We start from the raw sequence: 25,988 nt of genomic DNA on the forward strand, positions 1-25,988 counted from the left end.
AAACACACAGACACACAGACACACACACACACAAACACACACAGACACACAGACACACAAACACACACACAAACACACACACAAACACACACACAGACACACACAGACACACACACAAACACACACACACAGACACACACAGACACACACACAAACACACACACACAAACACACACACACACAGACACACACAGACACACACAGACACACACACAGACACATAGACACACAGACACACACACAGACACACACACAGACACACACATAGACACATAGACACACACAGACACACACACAGACACACACACAGACACACACACAGACACATAGACACACACAGACACACACACAGACACACACACAGACACATAGACACACACAGACACACACACAAACACACACACACAAACACACACACACAAACACACACACACAGACACACACAGACACACACACAGACACACACACACACAGACACACACACAGACACATAGACACACAGACACACACACACAGACACACACACAGACACATAGACACACACAGACACACAGACACACACACAGACACCTGGACAACAGCAGGTGTGTGTGTGGCATCAATCGCCACTAAGTGGTGGTAACCAGCGGGAGACTCAGTAGCAAAAGTCGCTACAGATGCTACCCCCCCCACCCACCCCCACCCCTCTTACCCCCCCCACTCACCCCCACCCCGTAGACCCTCGCTGCTGGGGAGGTGTCGCCCCTCGCGGACTCTTGGACTCATGGAGCCCGGGACTCATGGACCAGAATCTGGGTCTCTTGGACTAGAATCTGGATCTCAGAGACCAGAATCTGGGTCTCTGAGACCAGAATCTGGGACCAGTGGACCAGAATCTGGGACCAGTGGACCAGAATCTGTGACCCGTGGACCAGGATCTGGGTCTCTGAGACCAGAATCTGGGACCAGTGGACCAGAATCTGCAACTCGTGGACCAGAACCTGGAACTCGTGGACCAGAATCTGGGACCCGTGGACCAGAATCTGTGACCCGTGGACCAGGATCTGTGACCCGTGGACCAGATTCTGGGACCCGTGGACCAGGATCTGGAACTCGTGGCCCAGAATCTGGGACCCGTGGACCAGAATCTGGAACCCCTGGACCAGAATCTGGAACTCGTGGCCCAGAATCTGGGACCCGTGGGCCAGAATCTGGGACCCGTGGACCAGAATCTGGGTCTCTGAGACCAGAATCTGGGACTCGTAGACCAGAATCTGGGACTGATGGACCAGGATCTGTGACTGATGGACCAGCCCGGGGCAGGAGGATGAGCGTGGGGTCCCTGCTGGGTCCGCTGCTCGCTCCCAGAGACCCACGGGGAGCCACAGGGGGGGCCCGGGCACAAGGGCCACTCTGCAGGTACGGGGTGGGGTGAGGTGGGTTGTGGGGGGAGGGGGTGAATTTGGTTGGGTGGAGTGGGGTAGGTGGGGTGGGTTGGGTGGAGTGGGGTGGGTGGGGTGGGTGGGGTCGGTGGGGTGGGTGGGGTGGGTGGGGTGGGTGGAGTGGGGTGGGTGGGTTGGGTGGAGTGGGGTGGGTGGGGTGGGGTAGGTGGGGTGGGTGGAGTGAGGTGGGTGGGTTGGGTGGGTGGGGTGGGTGGGGTGGGGTGGAGTGTGGTTGGTGGGTTGGGTGGAGTGGGGTGAGTGGGTTGGGTGGATTGGGGTGAGTGGGTTGGGTGGGGTGGGTGGGGTGGGTTGGGTGGAGTGGGGTGGGTGGAGTGAGGTGGGTGGGGTGGGTGGGTTGGGGTGGGTGGGGTGGGTTGGGGTGGGTGGAGTGAGGTGGGTGGGTGGGGTGGGTGGGGTGGGGTGGGGTTGTGAGTTGTTGGGGGTGGGGGGGTGGAGTTGCGTGGGGTGGAGTGGGTTGGCTGGAGTCGGTAGCTCGCGGTGTTTGTGAAGAACTGAATGAACGGTGCTGTTGAGAGAAGCGTCGGATGGCTGCCGAAAGAGTAACGCCTGGATGAGTGAACGTGCACAAGGTGGAGGCACCAATGATGCCTTCATTCGCGCGTGCCTTGAACTTCTTTCGCACCGTGCCTAGCCAACGACGCTCATCGGAGGTTGAGGGCTTCATAATGACGGAAGGAAGAGGGTTCCAGACGGCCCCTGAAGTGCATCCCAGAAGCTCGCGATGCCGTCAACTGTCTTTGTCCGAGAGGACGATGGAGAAGATTGAAGTCGTGGATTCCTGGACTTATAGCGACGGGAACACTCAAATTTGATTTGAAGCTGTCGTTGCTGCAGGTATCCACAATTCTCTTTGGCTCTTTCGGTGAAGCCACGTGGGGGCAGAAAATGAAATAAATCACGACGTTCCGGGGCGCAACGCAAGCGCCCCGTCATCAGCTTTCTCACCTGATGAGTCTTAGCCGAGGCTATGAGGCTGTAAGCTGCTCCTGCATCAAAGTTCCATGGATCTGAGTCTGTAAGCTGCTCCTGCATCAAAGTTCCATGGATCTGAGTCTGTAAGCTGATCCTGCATCAAAGTCCATGGATCTGAGTCTGTAAGCTGCTCCTACATCAAAGTCCATGGATCTGAGTCTGTAAGCTGCTCCTGCATCAAAGTCCATGGATCTGAGACTGTAAGCTGATCCTACATCAAAGTCCATGGATCTGAGTCTGTAAGCTGATCCTGCATCAAAGTCCATGGATCTGAGACTGTAAGCTGATCCTACATCAAAGTCCATGGATCTGAGTCTGTAAGCTGATCCTGCATCAAAGTCCATGGATCTGAGACTGTAAGCTGATCCTACATCAAAGTCCATGGATCTGAGACTGTAAGCTAATCCTGCATCAAAGTCCATGGATCTGAGACTGCAAGCTGCTTCTGCATCAAAGTCCATGAATCTGAGATCCCACCAACAGCCTCGTCATACAAACCAACAAAATCAGTTCTGATTCAACCGCATTAATTGATCAAACCAAACAGTTCTCGTTGAAACCTTCTGCTGCCAGGCCACCAAGATTATATGGCTTACCAAAAATACATAAAGTGGATACACCCCTTCGTCCCATCGTCTCTACTATCAACTCCCCCACCTACAAACTCGGCCGTGGCAGATCACTGTTAAAATTCATTAGGCTCACATGGCATTGACTTCTCCAAGACAGAGGTTCTTTGCAAGCCATCTGGCTACCATGCGAGATTCGTTCATGAGGCTTTCCACATATACAAACAGAAACAATTTCAACCGAGAAGATGGATTTTGGCTTAGCAATCATTGGAAGGATTTGAAAAACCATTTCGGGTCTTAATTGATTGTTCACGCTTAAGGTGGCTTTCAGACCGCATCCATTATTTTCGTCTCCCCCCTCCGCTTTTCCGTACATAGATGGACTCTTCCATTTGAATGACTGCCAAATCGCTCTCCGTGGTACTAACGTAAAAAAAACCCGCCACTTTTTTCAAATTTTCTTGCTGTGGTTTTCACACCTGATGATGATTGCTTGTGTTGCAGTCGAAACGTCGTGATAATTTTATTGTATTATTTTTTATTATTTTATTGTTTCCCTTCTACGTGGTGACTTTACCGAAATAACCAGGAATACGATGTTACTAGCACTTATGATGATGCTACTACTGCTGATGCTACTGCTTATGATGCTACTGATCATGATGCTGCAACTGCTGGTGATGTTGATGCTACTTCTGATGATGATACTGATGTCGATGCTCCTGATGATGATGCTACTGCTGATGCTACTTCTGATGCTACTGATGTTGATGATGATGCTCCTGATGATGATGATGCTACTGATGATGATGCTACTGATGATGATGCTGCTGATGTTGATGATGATGCTAATGATGATGGTACTGCTGATGATGATGCAACTGATGTTGATCATGATGCTACTGCTGATGCAACTGATGTTGATCATGATGCTACTGATAATGATGCTGATGATGATGCTACTGATGATGATGCTTCTGATGATGATGAAGCTACCGATGATGATGATGATGATATTGCTGCTGATGATGATGCTACCGATGATGATGATGCTACCGATGATGATATTGCTGATGATGATGCTACTGATGATGGTGATACCGATGATGATGATGCTACCGATGATGATGCTGATGATGCTGATGATGATGCTACTGATGATGATGCTTCTGATGATGATGCTACCGATGATGATGATGATGATATTGCTGCTGATGATATTGCTGCTGCTGATGATGATGCTATCGATGATGATGATGCTACCGATGATGATGATGCTGATGATGATGCTCCCGATGATGATTCTACCGATGATGATGATGCTGCTGCTGATGATGATGATGCTGATGATGATAATGCTACCGATGATGATGATGCTGCTGATGATGCTGATGATGATGCTAATGATGATAATGCTACCGATGATGATGATGCTGATGATGATGCTGATGACGCCCTCCCCCAGGCGCGCCTCCCTGCACGCCGCCTCCGCGCGCCGCGTCTCGTGCCCAGCGGCTGAGCGAGACCGACTCGCCGCTCTCAGTGACGACAACGATGACGACGACGATGACGACGATGACGACGACAACGATGACGACAACGATGACGACAACGATGACGTGGGTAGCCCGGGGGGCCGGCCCAGCTGCAGGCTGCTCGTGCTGGGGGCACGCGGAGTGGGCAAGTCGAGCCTCGCGGCGGCGTTCACGGGAGGGGCCAGGCAACGGGAGGAAGCGGGTGGGTGGCAGCAGCATCATCAGCATCAGATTCATCATCACCATCAGCAGCAGCAGCAGCAGCATCAGATTCATCATCATCAGCAGCAGCAGCATCAGATTCATCATCATCAGCATCAGCAGCATCATCATCAGCAGCAGCATCAGATTCATCATCATCAGCATCAGCAGCATCATCATCAGCAGCAGCATCAGATTCATCATCATCAGCAGCAGCATTAGATTCATCATCATCAGCAGCATCATCATCATCAGCAGCATCATCATCAGATTCATCATCATCAGCAGCATCATCACCATCATCATCAGCAGCATCATCACCATCAGCAGCAGCAGCATCAGCAGCATCATCAGCAGCAGCAGCATCAGCAGCATCAGCATAAGATTCATCATCAGCAGCAGCAGCAGCATCATCATCAGCAGCATCATCATCACCAGCAGCATCATCAGCAGCAGCAGCATCATGAGCAGCATCATCATCAGCATCATCAGATTCATGATCATCAGCAGCAGCAGCATCATCAGATTAATCATCAGCAGCAGCATCATCAGATTCATCATCATCAGCAGCATCATCAGCAGCAGCAGCATCATCAGATTCATCATCATCATCAGCAGCAGCAGCATCATCATCAGCATCATCAGATTCATCATCATCAGGAGCAGCATCATCAGCAGAATCATCATCATCAGATTCATCATCATCATCATCAGCAGCAGCATCATCAGCAGCATAATAATCAGCAGCATCATGAGCAGCATCATGAGCAGCATCATGAGCAGCATCATGAGCAGCATCATGAGCAGCATCATCAGCAGCAGCATCATCATCAGCAGCATCAGTGCCGGATGAAGGCAGTGCGTGTAGTAGTACACGTGTAGTAGTAGCTACTACTACTAGCTACTACATGTGTAGTAGTAGCTACTACTACACGTTTACTACTACACGTTTAGTAGTAGCTACTACTACACGTGTAGTAGTAGCTACTACTAAACGTGTAGTAGCTACTACTACACGTGTAGTAGTAGCTATTACTACACGTGTAGTAGTAGCTACTACTACACATGTCGTTAGCTACTACACATGTGTAGCTACTACTACACGTTTACTACTACACGTGTAGTAACTACTACTACACGTGCAGCTACTACACGTGTAGTAGTAGCTACTACTACACGTGTAGTAGTAGCTATTACTACACGTGTAGTAGTAGCTACTACTACACATGTCGTTAGCTACTACACATGTGTAGCTACTACTACACGTGTAGTAGTAGCTACTACTACACGTTTACTACTACACGTGTAGTAGCTACTACTACACGTGCAGCTACTACATATGTAGTTACTTTTGTACATCATGGACCTCCTTTGCCATTACCAAAACATGAGAATAGGTTTTCCCACTCTGACCTGGTAATAAAACAGCCGCGTTAAGTACCGCCTTGTGGCGTCCTCTGGTCTAACACCGTTGTGAGACGAGGCTCAAAAGAAAGCCGTCTCTGGTGTGGACCAATCAGTTTCATCATCATCATCATCATACATTATCAGAGTGTGATTTTTTTGTTGTTGGCATTTCGACCGCAAGTATTGTGGTTAACGTAGACGTGATTCCTTGTAAATGGTTTCAGTTTGGTGTTTTAGCAACATAACAGCTGTTTTGTTGCCAGGTAAAAGGTTGAAAAAGCGAGCTGCTTTTGCTACTGGCATAATCCGGCACTGATCAGCGTCCTCATCAGCATCCCATCAGTGTGGCCGGCATGCGCCTGTCCCTCTCCTTCGGAGACGATGACGAGACTCTGCAAGAGCGAGCAGATGCTGAGAACAGCTGCTCATATCGAATAACATTTTGCAGGCGTTTTTGTTGAACAATTTCACGTTTTTTTGTTCTTTTAAACAAGAAAACATCAAACATCTTCCCAAAAATATCTTGCGGTGTCTCCTAAATGTTCCACTTCCTGATAAAAACATTTTTTCTATTATAATGAGACCTCCTTTGCCAGTACCAAAATATAATAATAAAGGGTTTTTTTCACTTTTTTCTGGCAACAAAACTGAAACCTCTTTACAAATAATCGTGCCGCTACATTCACCACAATGCTTGCGGTCAAAATGCAAACACTATGCAAAGAGTGGGTGGGGGGGAGGGGATGCGTGACGTCAGCAGGCACACTGCGTGACGTCAGCAGGCACGTGACGCTGCCGCATGCGGGTGACATCACAGATGTGACGTCACCGCTCACTTGCCGTGCAAAATATATCCATTATTGCGCCCCCCCCCCCAAATACAAAAGTCTATTTTTATACTTTTTGCATTGTGTACAGTCTGGAAGCTACCCGCATGGCAAATTTCAAGTTTGTTGCATGTCGGGAAGTATGCTAAACGTTTCGAACAGACACACACATTCGCAAATTTTCCTTTCACATACACACATACATACGTGGAGATGCACAGAGGTTTAATAGAGGTTACATCGAAATTGAACCTTTTTGCCCCGTGCGGAAAACAAAAAAAACTTGATGAAAAATAAGGATCGTTTTTTTTTTTTACCAATTTCTGGCGACGAAGCAGCGGCTAAGCTTTGCAAAACACCAAATGGATTCCTTTCGCAGGGCACCAAGTCTGCGTCAAGCACGCACGCTCGTGGCAAAAACCACACAAGCCAACGTCCGCTGACAATGTGCGCGGTACTCTTTGGTTCTATTACGTGACTTTACCCAATAGAACCAAAGAGTATGGCTCCTTGCAGTCACGAAAGCTTCAAATCTAGAAATGTACACGGTGTCTTCGGAACTAATTGGCCCGCACCAGAGATAGAGACTTCTATGGGGGGGGGGGGCTTTGTCTCACGACGTTTGTTACACCGGGGAACACCAAAAGGCGAACAGCACAAAGCCAAAGGAAGTAGCAGAGCACTGACCCAGGTCGAGGAGTTACATCTGTGGGACCTTTTTTTTTGCCAGGATCCAAAATGATGACAAATTTACAATAGGTTTGATCCTTTTGTTTTTTTGGGGGGAGGGGGGGAAATAGAGATTGATGTTATTGTGGACCACCACTACAATTCTCATCAACTCCACTACCACCACAACTACCACCACCACTACAACTAACCATCAACTCCACCACCACCACAACTACCATCAACTCCACCACCACCATGACTACCATAAACTCCACCACCACAACTACCATCAACTCCACCACCACAACTACCATCAACTCCACCACCACCACAACTACCATCAACTCCACCACCACCACCACAACTACCATAAACTCCACCACCACAACTACCATCAACTCCACCACCACCACAACTACCATCAACTCCACCACCACCACAACTACCATAAACTCCACCACCACAACTACCATCAACTCCACCACCACCACAACTACCATCAACTCCACCACCACCACTACAACTACCATCAACTCCACCACCACCACCACCACCACCACAACTAACCATCAACTCCACCACCACCACCACAACTACCATCAACCCCACCACTACCACCACCACAACTACCATCAACCCCACCACTACCACCACCACAACTACCAACAACCCCACCACCACTACCATCAACCCCACCACCACCACCACAACTACCATCAACCCCACCACCACAACCACCTCCACTACCCACAATGCCCCTCGTCCCTGCCCTCCCAGGCGCGTGCACAAGGTGGCGCACGCTGAAAGTCGATGGCGTGGAGGTGATGGTGGTGGTTGAAGACACCTGGGCAGAGGTACACTCACCACTCACCACTCTACACTCACCACTCTACACTCACCACTATACACTCACCACTCATCACTCACCACTCTACACTCACCACTCTACACTCACCACTCTACACTCACCACTCATCACTCACCACTCTACACTCACCACTCTACACTCACCACTCTACACTCACCACTCACCACTCTACACTCACCAATCACCACTCACCACGCTACAATCACCACTCACCATTCTACACTCATCACTCTACACTCACCACTCACCACTCACCTCTCACCACTCACCACTCGCCTGGTATACAGGAGGACGTGGGTTCAATCCCGACCCTGATGCCTGCTGTATATTTGGAGTTTGCATGTCAACTATCAACACCACCACCACAACTATCAACACCAGCACCACCACAACTATCACCAACACCACCACCATTACAACTATCAACACCAGCACCACCACCACAACTATCAACACCACCACTACAACTATCAACACCACCACCACCACTATCAACACCACCACAACTATCAACACCACCACCACAACTATCAATACCACCACCACCACTACAACTATCAATACCACCACCACGGCAACTATCGACACCACGACCACCACAACTATCATCAACACCACCACTACAACTATCAACACCACCACCACCACAACTATCAACACCACCACCACAACTATCAACACCACCACCACAACTATCAATACCACCACTACAACTATCAATACCACCACCACGACAACTATCGACACCACGACCACCACAACTATCATCAACACCACCACTACAACTATCAACACCACCACCACAACTATCAACACCACCACCACAACTATCAACACCACTACCACCACCACAACTATCAACACCACCACCACCACTACAACTATCAACACCACCACCACCACCACAACTATCATCAACACCACCGCTACAACTATCATCGCCTGATATACAGGAGGTCGTGGGTTCAATCCCGACCCTGATGCCTCCTGTATATTTGGAGTCTGCGTGTCTCTCTCTCATCATCATCACGGTGGTTTGGGGATGTAAACTACCACGCCTGATTTAATCCCGACCCTGACGCCTGCTGCTGCTGCTGTATAGTTGGATTTTGCGTGTCCCTCTCTCTCTCCCCGTGGTCACTGCGTGGATGTTTCTCTGGCTCCTCCAGCTTTTTTTTCCCCGACGCAGCATTCAGAATCGATGTAAATGTCCACGTGATGGTGATGACACGTGAATGTCCACGTAATGGTGATGACGTAAATGTCCACGTGACGGTGACGACGTAAATGTCCACGTGACGGTGACGACGTAAATGTCCACGTGACGGTGATGATGACGTCAATGTCCACGTGATGGTGACGACGTAAATGTCCACGTGACGGTGATGACGACGTAAATGTCCACGTGACGGTGATGACGTAAATGTCCACGTGATGGTGACGACGTAAATGTCCACATGACGGTGATGACGTGAATGTCCACATGACGGTGATGACGTGAATGTCCACGTGACGGTGATGACATGAATGTCCACATGACGGTGATGACGTAAATGTCCATGTGACGGTGACGACGTAAATGTCCACGTGACGGTGACGACGTAAATGTCCACATGACGGTGATGACGTAAATGTCCACGTGACGGTGATGACGTGAATGTCCACGTGATGGTGATGACGTGAATGTCCACGTGACGGTGATGATGTAAATGTCCACGTGACGGTGACGACGTAAATGTCCACGTGACGGTGACGACGATGTAAATGTCCATGTGACGGTGATGACGATGTAAATGTCCACGTGACGGTGATGATGTAAATGTCCACGTGACGGTGACGACGTAAATATCCACGTGACGGTGATGACGTAAATGTCCACGTGACGGTGACGACGTAAATATCCACGTGACGGTGATGACGTAAATGTCCACGTGACGGTGACGACGTAAATGTCCACGTGACGGTGACGACGTAAATGTCCACGTGACGGTGATGACGACGTAAATGTCCACGTGACGGTGATGACGACGTAAATGTCCACGTGATGGTGACGACGTGAATGTCCACATGACGGTGACGACGTGAATGTCCACGTGACGGTGACGACGTAAATGTCCACGTGACGGTGATGACGACGTAAATGTCCACGTGACAGTGATGACGACGTGAATGTCCACATGATGGTGACGACGTGAATGTCCACGTGATGGTGACGACGTAAATGTCCACGTGACGGTGACGACGTAAATGTCCACGTGACGGTGACGACGATGTAAATGTCCACGTGACGGTGATGACGATGTAAATGTCCACGTGACGGTGATGACATAAATGTCCACGTGACGGTGACGACGTAAATATCCACGTGACGGTGATGACGTAAATGTCCACGTGACGGTGACGACGTAAATATCCACGTGACGGTGATGACGTAAATGTCCACGTGACGGTGACGACGTAAATGTCCACGTGACGGTGACGACGTAAATGTCCACGTGACGGTGATGACGACGTAAATGTCCACGTGATGGTGACGACGTGAATGTCCACATGACGGTGACGACGTGAATGTCCACGTGACGGTGACGACGTAAATGTCCACGTGACGGTGATGACGACGTAAATGTCCACGTGACAGTGATGACGACGTGAATGTCCACATGACGGTGACGACGTGAATGTCCACGTGATGGTGACGACGTAAATGTCCACGTGATGGTGACGACGTAAATGTCCACGTGACGGTGACGACGTAAATATTCACGTGACGGTGATGACGTAAATGTCCACGTGACGGTGACGACGTAAATGTCCACGTGACGGTGACGACGTAAATGTCCACGTGACGGTGATGACGTGAATGTCCACGTGACGGTGATGACGTGAATGTCCACGTGACGGTGATGACGTAAATGTCCACGTGACGGTGACGACGTAAATGTCCACGTGACGGTGACGACATGAATGTCCACGTGACGGTGACGACGTGAATGTCCACGTGACGGTGATGACGTAAATGTCCACGTGACGGTGACGACGTGAATGTCCACGTGACGGTGATGACGTAAATGTCCACGTGACGGTGATGATGACGATGACGACGACGAAGCCCCCTCCGTTGATCTGCTATCATTTGGGGACAGCCAGGAACGCTTCTGAAAGAGAGCTAAAGAGCAGAGTGAGGCCTTAATTTGGTTATAATAAATAAATAAAACATTCATAATAGGGGGGAGGGGCTCCCCCCCACTTTTTTTCTGCCAACAAAACTTAAACTTTTTTTCCCTACGAGGAATCATGTTGCTGTATTCACCACAAAATGCAAACAACAAAAAAAACAAACGCACTCTGATAATATATTTATGATGCATTGCCCTTGGAGCTGCGTAACGCCTTGTGGCGTCCTCTGGCCTAGCATCAATTGGGTCGAGGCTCAAAAGAAAGCCGTCCCTTGGTGTGGACCAATCACTTTCAAGGACAATGCATCATCATCATCGTCATACTATCAGAGTGTGTTGTTTTTTTGTTTGCATTTTGACCGCAAGTATTGTGGTTAATGCAGCGACATGAATCCTCGTAAATAAAAGTTTCAATTTTTGTTGCCAGAAAAAAAACGGGAAAACCCCCCCAATTATGATATTTTGGTACTGGCAAAGGGAGGTCTAATGATGTAAACATTGCATCGTTTCGTAGTTTAGTGCGGTGGTTCTGAAACTTTACCGCAGCCTTCCAGCCCCCTGGGTCTCGTAATAGGTTTTTACCCTTTTAGCTGGCACAAAAAAAACTGACACCTTTATACAAGGCATTATGTTTGCGATAACCACAACACAAGCAGTCAAAAATGCAAACAAAAAGACAACTCTGATAATGATGATGGCACTGTCCTTGAATTTGATTGGTCCACACCTGAGACGGCTTTTCTTAGAGCCCTTTGTCTCCACTGGTGTTGGACCAAAAGACGCCAAAAGGCGTACGACTCAAAAACAGCGCACCATCAGGGTATTGAGGGCTCGGGGTGAGCATTTACATTATGAGACCTCCTTTGCCAGTAACAAGATAGGTAATAGGTTTTTACCCTTTTAACTGGCACACAAAACTGACACCTTTATTCAAGGCATCATGTCTGCGATAACCACGACACAAGCGGTCAAAAATGCAAACAACTGTCCTCGAATTCAAGGACAGTGCCAATATCATTATCAGAGTTGCCTCTTTTTGTTTGCACTTTTGACTGCTTGTGTCGTGGTGATTGCAAACACGATCCCCTGGGTCTCGTTCATTCACACAAATGTTGCAATTTCAACAAATGCGTCGAACTCGATGAAGACGAAGTGAGTTGCTACTGAGTCTTGGTTCTTTCGCCAAAGTGACGTCGATGGAAACGAAGAATAATTAAGTACACGTTTACGTAAATTTTTTTAAATAAATAAATATAAATCCACGAAGTTTCCACGGCCACTCAAGCGCTCTCCGCCTGACGAAGGCCGCTTGTGTTGCGATCGAAACGTCGTGAGTTTTTCTTTTGCCTTAATTTTATAATTTTATTTTAAATTTTAGAATTTTTAATTTTATGATTTTTATTTTTATTTCCCTACCTACGTGACTTTACCGAAAGCATCGAGAATAGGAATTCCTGCAGTCGCGAAAGTTTGAAGTGAAAATGTAAGTTGCTACTTACCACCCCATGCTTGATTTGTGTTCTGGTGATTTACCTGCTGGACACCAGACTGGCCATTGTCTCGCACCCACCCCTAGGGGGAGTGCGTGCACACCCAAGGTTCAGAACCACTGGTGCACAGTGTGTCTGTGTGTCTGTCTGTATGTGTCTGTATGTGTGTCTGTATGTGTGTGTCTGCATGTGTGTGTGTCTGTATGTGTGTGTCTGTGTGTGTGTCTGTGTGTGTGTCTGTGTGTGTGTTTGTGTAACTCCCAATCGGTGATGGGGCAGTTGTGGAGAGAGTGGAGAGTTTCCCATACCTGGGCAGTGTGCTTATGACTGGCTCCAGTTTAACAGCAGAGGTCTCACTCCGAATCAGTCGAGCGGCAATATCTTTTCATCGGTTGCGTAACGCTGTGTGGAAGCTACCTGGTCTGTCGCTCCGCACTAAGCTTCAGGTCTTCTCAGCCACGGTCATTCCCTCCCTTCTCTACGCTTGCGAAACGTGGACCCCCCTAATGGAACATCTTCGCCGGTTGGAAACATTTAGGCTGGCCTGCCTACGATCCATTATGGGTTTAACCAGACTGGATTGTGTGAGGAGCTCACAAATCCTTGAAAGATCTGGGCAGGGTCCCATCGGTGAGCTGCTCCGGCAGGCAAGGCTGCGATGGCTGGGTCATGTAGCCCGCATGCCCAGCCACCGCATGCCGAAACAGCTTTTGTTTGGCCGGATTGAGGGGGCTAAGCGGGCGCGGCACGGGCTAGAGAAGAGATGGAGTGATGTGGTACAGGAGGACGTGGAGCTGAGTGGACTTGCCGATGACTGGTACCAGCGGTGTCAAGATCGGCCTCTGTGGAGGAGGCTCGTGAAGGACGCTACTGGGCAGTTGGAGGCAGTCGCCCTCCAACAACAACGGAGGGCGGAGGAGCGACGCTCAGAACAACGAGCGGAGCGCCGGGTGGCTAAAGCACAGCTGGTTGGCACAGTAGGGGGCACAGGTGGTGCATCAGCCAGTCATCTCAGTCAGTCGACCCGTGGCACCTGGGTCTGCCCCGTGACCTCCTGCCAGCGGGCGTTCGACACTTCACGTGGCCTCAGGGTGCACATAGCCTGGCACAAGCGTCGTGGTGATGTCACCGCCACTTAGTGGCGAATGGCGGTTGTTGTTGTTGTTGTTGTTGTGTCTGTGTGTGTGTGTCTGTGTGTCTGTGTGTGTGTGTGTCTGTGTGTGTCTGTGTGTGTCTGTGCGTGTGTGTGTGCGTCTGTGCATGTGTCTGTGTGTGTGTCTGTGCGTGTGTCTGTGTGTGTTTGTGCGTGTGTCTGTGTATATGGGGAACGGTAGTGTAGTGGTTTACGTGCTGCGCTATGAACTTGGCCACCCGAGTTCGATTCCCCCTCACGGCCAACACCGGTGACGATCATCTGAACCGGTGCCGGGCCTCCCCTCGGTCGACTCAGCCTCAAATGAGCACCCGGCGTGCGCCGTGTAAACATCTCCACCGGGGGGGGGGGGGGGGGGGAGACAAAGGCGGCGTGTCGCCCTCCGTTTGCCGCTCCACTGCCAGCTCGCTAACGGTGCCTGCCGCCCGCCAGTCTTGCTGAAGGCCGCCCGGGGCCTTTGACCTTTGCCCCCCTGCTGCAGGGCGACTGCGTGAAGCGGGCGAGTCGGGGCATGGACGCCTTCCTCCTCGTCTACTCCGTCACGGAGCGCGCCTCCTTCGAGAGGGCCTCCCAGCTGCGCCTCGCGCTCCGGCGAGGCGGAGGAGGAGGAGGAGGCCCGAGCCTGGGGCCCGGCGGGGCGGCGGGGCCCAAGGGGGCGGCGGGGCCCCGCGAGCCGCCCGTCATCCTGGTGGGGAACAAGAGCGACTTGGTGCGCTCACGGGACGTGTCCGAGGAAGGTGGGGAGACTCCGCTCTCATCTCACTACACTCCGCTACACTCTCATCTCACTACACTCTCATCTCACTCCTCTCTCATCTCACTACACTCCACTCTCATCTCACTCCATTCTCATCTCACTCCTCTCTCATCTCCCTCCACTCTCATCTCCTCTCATCTCACTCTCATCTCATCTTACTCCTCTCTCATCTCACTCCACTCCACTCTCATCTCACTCCTCTCATCTCACTCCACTCACCTCCACGCACTCTCCTGCCTCTCCACTCCACTCACTCCACTCTCCTCTCATCTCACTTCACTCCACTCTCATCTCACTTCACTCTCATCCACGCACTCTCCTACCTCTCCACTCTAAATTCACCCCACTCCACTCACTCCACTCTCATCTCACTCCACTCCCCTCTCATCTCACTCCACTCCCCTCTCATCTCACTCCACTCCCCTCTCATCTCACTCCACTCCCCTCTCATCTCACTCTACAGCCAAGGCTCCGAGTCCAATCCCCCAGTCAACATCTGCTCGATGAGGTATCGCTCCGTCTCGTTATGGACTAGAAAAAACTAAAACTTGACTAAAACTAAACTATAACTAAAACTAAACTTAAACTGAAACTAAACTCAAACTGAAACTAAACTTAAACTAAACTAAAACTAAACTAAACTAAAACTTAAACTAAACTAAAAATAAACTAAAACTAAACTAAAACTAAACTAAAACTTAACTAAAACTAAACTTAAACTAAACTAAAACTAAACTAAACTAAACTAAAAACTAACTAAAACTAAACTAAACTAAAACTAAACTAAAACTAAACTGAACTAAAACTAAACTAAACTAAAACTAAACTAAAACTAAAATAAACTAAAACTAAACTAAAACTAAACTAAAACTAAACTTAAACTAAAACTAAACTAAAAACTAAATTAAAACTAAACTAAAAATAAACTAAAACTAAACTAAAACTAAACTGAAACTAAAACTAAACCAAAACTAAACTAAAACTAAACTTAAACTGAAACTAAACTAAAACTAAACTAAAACTAAACTGAACTAAAACTAAACTTAAACTAAACTAAAACTAAACTAAAACTAAACTAAAACTAAACTTAAACTAATACTAAAACTAAACTAAAACTAAACTTAACTAAAAACTAAATTGAAACTAAATTAAACTAAAAATAAACTAAAACTAAACTAAAACTAAACTGAAACTAAAACTAAACTAAAACTAAACTAAAACTGAAACTAAACTTAAACTGAAACTAAACTAAAACTAAACTAAAACTAAACTTAAACTAAACTAAAACTAAACTAAACTAAAACTAAACTAAACTAAAAACTAAACTAAACTGAACTGAACTAAAACTAAACTAAACTAATACTGAACTAAAACTAAACTAAAACTAAACTAAAAATAAACTAAAACTAAACTAAAACTAAACTAAACTAAAACTAAACTAAACTAAAACTAAACTATAACTAAAACTAAACTAAAACTATAACTAAAACTAAACTTAAACTGAAACTAAACTTAAACTGAAACTAAACTAAAACTAAACTAAACTAAAACTTAAACTAAACTAAAAATAAACTAAAACTAAACTAAAACTAAACTTAAACTAAACTAAAACTAAACTAAAACTAAACTAAAAACTAAACTAAAACTAAACTAAACTAAAACTAAACTAAACTAAAACTAAACTGAACAAAAACTAAACTAAAACTAAAATAAACTAAAACTAAACTAAAACTAAACTAAACTTAAACTAAATTAAAACTAAACTAAAAACTAAATTAAAACTAAACTAAAAATAAACTAAAACTAAACTAAAACCAAACTTAAACTAAAACTAAACTAAACTGAACTAAAACTAAACTTAAGCTAAACTAAAACTAAACTAAAACTAAACTAAAACTAAACTAAAACTAATACTAAAACTGAACTAAAACTAAACTAAAAACTAAATTAAACTAAAAATAAACTAAAACTAAACTAAAACTAAACTGAAACTAAAACTAAACTAAAACTAAACTAAAACTGAAACTAAACTTAAACTGAAACTAAACTAAAACTAAACTAAAACTTAATCTGAACTAAAACTAAACTAAACTAAAAACTAAACTAAACTAAAACTAAATTAAACTGAACTGAACTAAAACTAAACTAAAACTAAACGAATACTGAACTAAAACTAATCTAAAAATAAACTAAAACTAAACTAAAATAAACTCAAACTAAACTAAACTGAAATAAAACTAAACTAAAACTAAACTAAAACTAAACTAAAACTAAACTAAACTGAACTAAAACTAAACTAAAACTAAACTAAAACTAAACTAAAACAAACTAAAACTAAACTAAAACTAAACTAAAATAAACTAAAACTAAACTAAAACTTACTAAACTAAAACTAAAGTTTAGTTTTATTTTAGTTTTAGTTTAGTTTAGTTTTAGTTTAGTTTTAGTTTAGTTTTCCGGCGATAACACGAGAGAAGTGAACACCACATGGACACCTCAGTGGCGTAGTGACGACATTATCCGCTCAGGGGCTGGTGCAGCAATCGTTCAGGGTGGTGTCTCTCGCAGGACCGCCCCTACTCGCCGTTGTCATTACCGCGTGCTCCCCTTGTCCTCATCGCATCATCGTCACGCGTCACGGTGTCGAACATTTAACGCTGTGGGGGGGGAGGGCGTGGAGCTCCAAACTTCGCAAAATGCAGCCACAAGCAACAGCGGCGTTTGTCTCTTTGCAATCTTAACGTTACTGCTCTCTTGATTTAAAGCTTTCGTGACTGCAGGGATTCATATTCTTGGTTCTTTCGGTAAAGTCACCACCACGTAGAAGGGGAAACAATAAAATAATAAAAAATATAAAACAATAAAATTCCCACGACGTTTCGACTGCAACACAAGAAGCAATCATCATCGTCAGATGTGAAAAACACAGCAAGAAAATTTGAAAAAAGTGGCGTTTTTTTACCATCAGCACCACGGAGAGCGATTTGGCAGTTATTCAGATGGACGAGTCCATCAATTTTGGTTTAAAGCTTTCGTGACTGCAGGGATTCATATTCTTGGTTCTTTTGGTAAAGTCACCACCACGTAGAAGGGAAACAATAAAATAATAAAAAATATAAAACAATAGAATTCTCACGACGTTTCGACTGCAACACATGAAGCAGTCATTATCAGGTGTGAAAACCACAGCAATATTTTTTTCTTTCAAATTTTCTTGCTGTGGTTGTTCACACCTGATGATGATTGCTTGTGTTGCAGTCGAAACCTCGTGAGTATTTAATTGTTTTATACTTTTATTATTTCCCTTCTACGTGACTTTGCCGAAAGAACCAAGAATATGTTGCGGCTCTCGTTTGATTGAACTGGGCTCATCAGAGTGCGCACGATCGAATGTTCTTACTCGAGATGACAGACGTGGAACGAATATGAAATAAATGAATTTTATTTGAAGAAAAAAACGAACAGAGGCAGATCATACAAACGCCAATTGCTCATTATCACTCTGTAGAACAGTGGGAGAACATATAAAGTCCATACAATAATTAGTTTTACCCTTTCTCGCAATGAAACACCAATCAGAAGCCTTTTCCATGGAATCGTGTCTTCATGTGCCACGCATACTTGCGGCGAACATGCATACAAAAACACGCTCTGGTATTTTATGAAGCATTTTACTTTGAAACTGATTGGTCCACACCAAGGGACGGCTTTCTTTTGAGCCTCATCTCAATCGGTGCTAGGCCAGAGGACGCCAAAAGGCGAACAGCACAAAGACAATGCCACTATCAAAGTGATGAGGGCTCGGGGTTAAGCATCTACATCATCATTAGACCTCCTTTGCCAGTACCAAAATATAATCATTGGGGGGTTTTTCCCGTTTTTTCTGGCAACAAAACTGGAACCTTTTCAACAAGGATTCATGTTGCTGCATTAACCACAATACCTGCGGTCAAAATGCAAACGAAAAACACACACTCTGATAGTATGATGATGCATTGTCCTTGAAACTGATTGATCCACACCAGAGACGGCTTTCTTTTGAGACTCGTCTCAATCGGTGCTAGGCCAGAGGACGCCAAAAGGCGTTACACAGCTCAAAGACAATGCCACTATCAGGCCATGTATGGCTCGGGATGAGCAGCTACACGACGGGATCTTTCTTGCCAAACAGGAGCCTCACTTATTCTTTGGGTTGTTTCGGTAAGGTCACGTAAGATAGGTTCAAAGAAAAATAACCAAAATTTTTTTACAAGAACATTCTATGACGTTTGCGATCGTGAATGTCGTAGCTTATTTGTTATCTTTTGTTATTTTCTTTGAACACATCTACGTGATCAGGTGGGATAGCCACAGCAAGAAGTCATTTGCTGTGACTGTCCCACCTGATGACGGAGGCGTCGTGATTTGATTCACTTTATTTTTTTTTATTTTTCACCTACGTACGTGACTTCACCGAAAGAATCAAAGAGTATTGATCATTGCAGTCACGAAAGCTTCAAGTCAAGAAGAAACCTCACTCTCAATCTGTAGAACGGGGGGGGGGGGGGGGACATTCTATAGGTTCGACATACATACCACACACGTAGTACTAATGATGGGGATCCATACTCTTTGATTCTTTCGGTAAAGTCACAATAGGTCTGAAATAAATTTAAGTCACGTGACGTTTTCGGGCTCAACACAAGCGTCCGCCATCAGGTGGGACAACCACAGCAAGAAACAGATTGCTGAAGTGGGCAAAAGGGGGTCTGCTGGTATCAAGAGGCTATAGAGGGAGGTCGGAGCCAGGGAGGAGAGATAGAGAGGGGGGGTAGGGGAATGGGGTACCGCAAGACGAGAATGCCGGAGCTGGGAAGTGAGCGGGTTGCTGGGGGTAGGAGGCTGAAGAAACTGGAGAAGCGGACATCAAGGCAAATTATGAAACCTTTTGGCGTCTTCTGGTCCAACACCACGTGAGACTAGGGCTCTATGGAGAGCTGTCTCGGGTGTGGACCAATCAATTTCAAGGACAGTGCCAATGCATGATCAGAGTTGTGTGTTTTTTTGTTTGCAGGTATTGTGGTCAATGCAAACAAGACTCCTTGTCAAAAAAGGTGTCAGTTTTGTTGCCGGATAAAAGGGTGAATAAAAAAACACAACTATCATATTTTGCTACTGGCGAAGGAGGTTCCAATGGTGAAATTATGAAGCAGTTAAGGTTTTTTTTAATAACGTCCTTCCAATGATTGCTCAATTTGTATCCATCTTCTCGGTTGGAGTAAACGTCTGTGCTTATATATCTGGCATGGCTTCGTGAAACAAACCTTTGATAGCGGCCGGAGGGTTTGCAGAGCACCTTGCTGCACGGAAAATAACAACAACAACAACATCATCACGACAGAGCCCACAGCGTTATAGCAATGGTCAGCCGCGGCGGAGGAATTGGTTCTGCCGTTGTGCTCGCGAACGCGGTGCCTATGTTTGTTTAAGAGGAGCTGCGATGAGTTCCCGTGGTGGCAGCTGCCTCGTGCTTGCGTGCGTGGGAACGGTGGCGGAGCGGTTCGCAGCGCCGCACTACGAACCCAGAGAACCAAGTTCGATTCCCGCCCGTGTGTGTGTGTCACTGTGTGTGTGTCTATGTGTGTGTGTGTGTCACTGTGTGTGTGTCTATGTGTGTGTGTGTCACTGTGTGTGTGTGTGTCTATGTGTGTGTGTGCGTCTATGTGTGTGTGCGTCTCTGTGTGTGTCACTGTGTGTGTGTGTCTATGTGTGTGTGTGTCTATGTGTGTGTCTATATGTGTATGACTGTGTCTGTGTGTGTCTATGTGTGTGTCACTGTGTGTGTGTCTATGTGTGTGTGTGTCTATGTGTGTGTGTGTGTCTATGTTTGTGTCTATGTGTGTGTGTGTGTCTATGTGTGTGTCACTGTGTCTGTGTGTGCGTGGGGAGCGATAGTGCAGCGGTTAGCGCGCTGCGCTATAAACCCGGCGACACGGGTTCGATTCCCACCCGCAGGGCCAACACCGGTGATGATCTGAACCGGTCCTGGGCCTCCCATAGGTCGACTCAGCCCGCAAATGAGTACCCGGTGCGATGTTTAGGAAATGTACTTTTCCGTGGTGCTGCACTTCCCACCCCCTCGTGTGCCACCGTGCCGGCCTTCATATGGTGCTCCTCGCTAACAGCACTTGCCCCAACAGTCTTTTAAGGCCCCATACGGAGGGCATCTTTGTCTCCGTGTGTCTGCGTGAGTGTGCAGAGGGGCGCGCGTGCGCTGCGGTGTTTGACTGCAAGTTCATTGAGACATCGGCCGCTCTGTCCGTCAATGTCTCGGAGTTATTCCAGGGAGCTGTGCGCCAGGTACGGTGTGTGATCACTCCCCCTGTTCTACAGAGTGAGTGGAGTTTGTGTGATCACTCCCCCTGTTCTACAGAGTGAGTGAGTGGAGTTTGTGTGATCTTCCCCTGTTCTACAGAGTGAGTGAGTGGAGTTTGTGTGATCTCCCCCTGTTCTACAGAGTGAGTGAGTGGAGTTTGTGTGATCTCCCCCTGTTCTACAGAGTGAGTGAGTGGAGTTTGTGTGATCTCCCTCTGTTCTACAGAGTAAGCGAGTGGTGTTTGTGTGATCTCCCCCTGTTCTACAGAGTGAGTGGAGTTTGTGTGATCTCCCCCTGTTCTACAGAGTGAGTGAGTGGAGTTTGTGTGATCTCCCCCTGTTCTACAGAGTGAGTGAGTGGAGTTTGTGTGATCTCCCTCTGTTCTACAGAGTAAGCGAGTGGTGTTTGTGTGATCTCCCCCTGTTCTACAGAGTGAGTGGAGTTTGTGTGATCTCCCCCTGTTCTACAGAGTGAGTGAGTGGAGTTTGTGTGATCTCCCCCTGTTCTACAGAGTGAGTGAGTGGAGTTTGTGTGATCTCCCTCTGTTCTACAGAGTAAGCGAGTGGTGTTTGTGTGATCTCCCCCTGTTCTACAGAGTGGAGTTTGTGTGATCTCCCCCTGTTCTACAGAGTGAGTGAGTGGAGTTTGTGTGATCTCCCCCTGTTCTACAGAGTGAGTGAGTGAAGTTTGTGTGATCTCCCCCTGTTCTACAGAGTGAGTGAGTGAAGTTTGTGTGATCTCCCCCTGTTCTACAGAGTGAGTGAGTGGAGTTTGTGTGATCTCCCCCTGTTCTACAGAGTGAGTGAGTGGAGTTTGTGTGATCTCCTGCTGTTCTACAAATTCTACCTGATGACGCTTGCTAGTGTTACAATCGAAACATTGTAATTCTACTATCTAATTCATTTTCTTTGCACGCGACTTCTTCCGAAAGAACCAAACAGCATCATGGCTAGCTCTGATGAATTTCCACGCGATGGCGATATCAGCCGCTCCGTTGGGGGTGCCATCATTGGCGGTAGCACAGCCAGGTTCGCTTTTGCGATAGAACCCTAAAAAAATAAATCAAGCGGAGCCAGTCGGCAGCTCCCAGCGGTTTCGGGTGGGTGGGGGGGGGGGCGGTTGGGGTGGAACCTTTCCCCGGTAACAAAAAACGAAACATTCTCCCTCCCTCTTCTATTCGGTAAAGTCACGTAGGTAAAAAAAAATAAAACACCCACGCGACTTTACCGAATAGAACCAAAGAGTACGGACCCTTGCAGTCACGAAAGCTTCAAAATCTACAACCCTCCCTCCCGCCGCTCCCCGCAGGTTCGCTTGAGGAGCGGACACTCCTCCTCCGCCTCCGCCGCGGCTCCTCGCCTGTCGGGTGTCGCTCGCCACCGCTCGCGATCGGCCTCCACCGTCGTCACCGCCAGCTCCTCCTCGTCGTCGTCGTCCTCGTCGCGATGCCGTCGAGAGTCGATGTCGGAGCGAGCGCGTCGCGTGCTGGGACGCCTCGTCACAGCCACGGCGGCGGCGGCGGCGAGGCCCAGCGGGGCCTTCAAGGCCAAGTCCCGGTCCTGCCACGACCTGTCCGTGTTGTAGCGGGCGGCCCCGCGGAGACAGAGAGGGAGAGAGAGACGTCACCCTCACCGTCACCACGTGACAAAACATGGCGGCCCTCGACGTCGCTCTGTCCCCAGAGACGCCATTGAGATCCCCCAACCACAGAGACCCACAAACACAGAGACCCACAAACACACAGAGACCCACAAACACAGAGACCCCCACTCACACAGAGACCCACAAACACAGAGACCCCCACTCACACAGAGACCCACAAACACAGAGACCCACAAACACAGAGACCCACAAACACAGAGACCCACAAACACAGAGACCCACACTCACACAGAGACCCACAAACACAGAGACCCCCACCCGCACAGAGACCCACAAACACAGAGACCCCCACTCACACAGAGACCCACAAACACAGAGACCCCCACCCGCACAGAGACCCACAAACACAGAGACCCACAAACACACAGAGATCCACTCACACAGAGATCCACTCACACAGAGACCCACAAACACAGAGACCCCCACTCACACAGAGACCCACAAACACAGAGACCCCCACTCACACAGAGACCCACAAACACAGAGACCCACAAACACAGAGACCCACAAACACACAGAGACCCCCACTCACACAGAGACCCACAAGCACAGAGACCCACAAACACAGAGACCCCCACTCACACAGAGACCCACAAACACAGAGACCCCCACAAACACAGAGACCCACATACACACAGAGACCCCCACTCACACAGAAACCCACAAACACAGAGACCTCCACCCACAGAGACCCCCACCCACAGAGACCCCCACCCACAGTCACCCCCACCCACAGAGACCCCCACCCACAGAGACCCCCACCCACAGATACCCCCACCTACACAGACCCCCACCCACAGAGACCCCCACAGAGACCCCCACCCACAGACACCCCCACACACAGAAACCCCAGGCGAACGCCTGTCCCCCTCTGCCCTTCCACGTGCTCCCACTTATATACCCCCCCAGGCGTGGCTAGGCCCCGCCTCCAGCCACGCCCTCCCTCTGAAAGTTTCGAGCGGGTCCCCGTAGTTTCTCGGCTGACCCCCCACCTCCTTCTCTGATTGGTCGGCGTTACCTAGCCGTGCCCCGTAGCCGTGATTCCGCCTTCACAGGCCGGCAGGCGTCACCCACTGTCATCGCACGTGTCAAAACTAAAGCAGCTGTAGGGCACGCTGCCATATACAGCTCCCGTGATCAGCCAGATATGGGCCCGGCCACGATTGTTAGCTCAACGAAGTGGCGGCTGATGTCGCCATTGCGTGGAAACGTGGAGCAGGCAAATACCCGGCACAGAATGTGAACAAAAACAGAAAAATCCCCGCGACCACGGGAAGCAGAGTGAACACGCAAACTCCGATATATGCGGCGGCAGAAGCAGCGGCAGCAGCAGCAGCAGGCGTCAGGGTCGGCATCGAACCAACGAACGTCATCCGCACCGGGCGAGGTGGTAGACGCCTCCCGGCGAACGTGGCACAACTTTGTCCCGAGTTAGACGATAGAGAGACACGGGGAGACAGACGGGGCCCAGCGGAGTGTACCACGTGAGCACAAACACTCCGATCGTTTTGACCTTTGGCCCCCACCGACCCTGATTCCCAGAGGGGCTTTGTGATCGGACCGCTCGGCCGCATAGAGAGAAAAACAAAAACCGCGACTCTCCTGAGATGAAAATATCTTGAAAGATCGAAACATGAACACTCCCATTATGAGACCTCCTTTGCCAGTAACAAGATATAGGAATACGTTTTACCCTTTTAACTGGCACAAAAACTGACACCTTTATTCAAGGCATCATGTTTGCCTTGAATAAAGGTGTCAGTTTTTGTGCCAGTTAAAAGGGTAAAAACCTATTCCTATGAACACTCCTATTGTGTGGGGCCTCAAGTTGGATGACTGTGGGCCTGTCACGGTGTTGCCGCTGATACTAAACGCAGACGCAACTCTCCGCGCGCAAAATGTCAACTCTGTAGCCCCTCTGGAACGTTGTTAGACTTCACATCAGGAACTCACCCGTGATGTTCAGCTAAGCATGAGAATAAACGTCGAAACTACACAGTGAGTGGTGTCACGGTGAGTGGTGTCACAGTGAGTGGTGTCACAGTGAGTGGTGTCACAGTGGGTGGTGTCACAGTGAGTCACAGTGAGTGGTGTCACAGTGAGTGGAGTCACAGTGAGTGGTGTCATAGTGAGTCACAGTGAGTGGTGTCACAGTGAGTGGAGTCACAGTGAGTCACAGTGAGTGGTGTCATAGTGAGTCACAGTGAGTGGTGTCACAGTGAGTGGAGTCACAGTGAGTGGTGTCACAGTGAGTCACAGTGAGTGGTGTCACAGTGAGTCACAGTGAGTCACAGTGAGTGGTGTCACAGTGAGTCACAGTGAGTGGTGTCACAGTGAGTCACAGTGAGTCACAGTGAGTGGTGTCACAGTGAGTCACAGTTAGTGGTGTCACAGTGAGTGGTGTCACAGTGAGTGGTGTCACAGTGAGTCACAGTAAATGGTGTCACAGTGAGTGGTGTCACAGTGAGTGGTGTCACAGTGAGTCACAGTGAGTGGAGTCACAGTGAGTGGTGTCACAGTGAGTCACAGTGAGTGGTGTCACAGTGAGTCACAGTGAGTGGTGTCACAGTGAGTGGTGTCACAGTGAGTGGTGTCACAGTGAGTCACAGTGAGTGGTCTCACAGTGAGTCACAGTGAGTGGTGTCACAATGAGTGGAGTCACAGTGAGTGGTGTCACAGTGAGTGGTGTCACAGTGAGTCACAGTGAATGGTGTCACAGTGAGTGGTGTCACAGTGAGTGGTGTCACAGTGAGTCACAGTGAGTGGAGTCACAGTGAGTGGTGTCACAGTGAGTCACAGTGAGTGGTGTCACAGTGAGTCACAGTGAGTGGAGTCACAGTGAGTGGTGTCACAGTGAGTGGTGTCACAGTGAGTCACAGTGAGTGGTGTCACAGTGAGT

General features: G+C 48.1%; 2 protein-coding genes across 3 annotated transcripts in view; both read left to right on the forward strand.

Moving 5' to 3' along the window:
• Positions 1 to 25,091, forward strand: part of LOC116957107 (uncharacterized) — a 27,483-nt gene extending 2,392 nt beyond the window's left edge. Inside the window, exons 1-7 of one of the 2 annotated variants that reach the window (XM_076054951.1) lie at positions 499 to 584; positions 718 to 1,398; positions 4,452 to 4,723; positions 8,406 to 8,482; positions 14,797 to 15,052; positions 21,311 to 21,411; positions 22,736 to 25,091. In XM_076054951.1, the coding sequence (XP_075911066.1) occupies positions 764 to 1,398; positions 4,452 to 4,723; positions 8,406 to 8,482; positions 14,797 to 15,052; positions 21,311 to 21,411; positions 22,736 to 23,011 (1,617 nt within the window). In that variant the 5' untranslated portion in view covers positions 499 to 584; positions 718 to 763 and the 3' untranslated portion in view covers positions 23,012 to 25,091. Of the gene's footprint in view, positions 1 to 498; positions 585 to 717; positions 1,399 to 4,451; positions 4,724 to 8,405; positions 8,483 to 14,796; positions 15,053 to 21,310; positions 21,412 to 22,735 lie in introns of those variants that run through there. The other variant, XM_032979070.2, reaches the window with a different exon arrangement.
• Positions 1 to 25,988, forward strand: part of LOC116957025 (cyclin-dependent kinase 10) — a 131,952-nt gene that overhangs the window by 18,740 nt on the left and 87,224 nt on the right. The window lies entirely within an intron of this gene.

This window comes from Petromyzon marinus, chromosome 69 (assembly GCF_048934315.1).
Source record: "Petromyzon marinus isolate PM22_M1 ecotype Great Lakes invasive population chromosome 69, UKy_Petmar_22M1.pri1.0, whole genome shotgun sequence".
Taxonomy (NCBI): domain Eukaryota; kingdom Metazoa; phylum Chordata; class Hyperoartia; order Petromyzontiformes; family Petromyzontidae; genus Petromyzon; species Petromyzon marinus.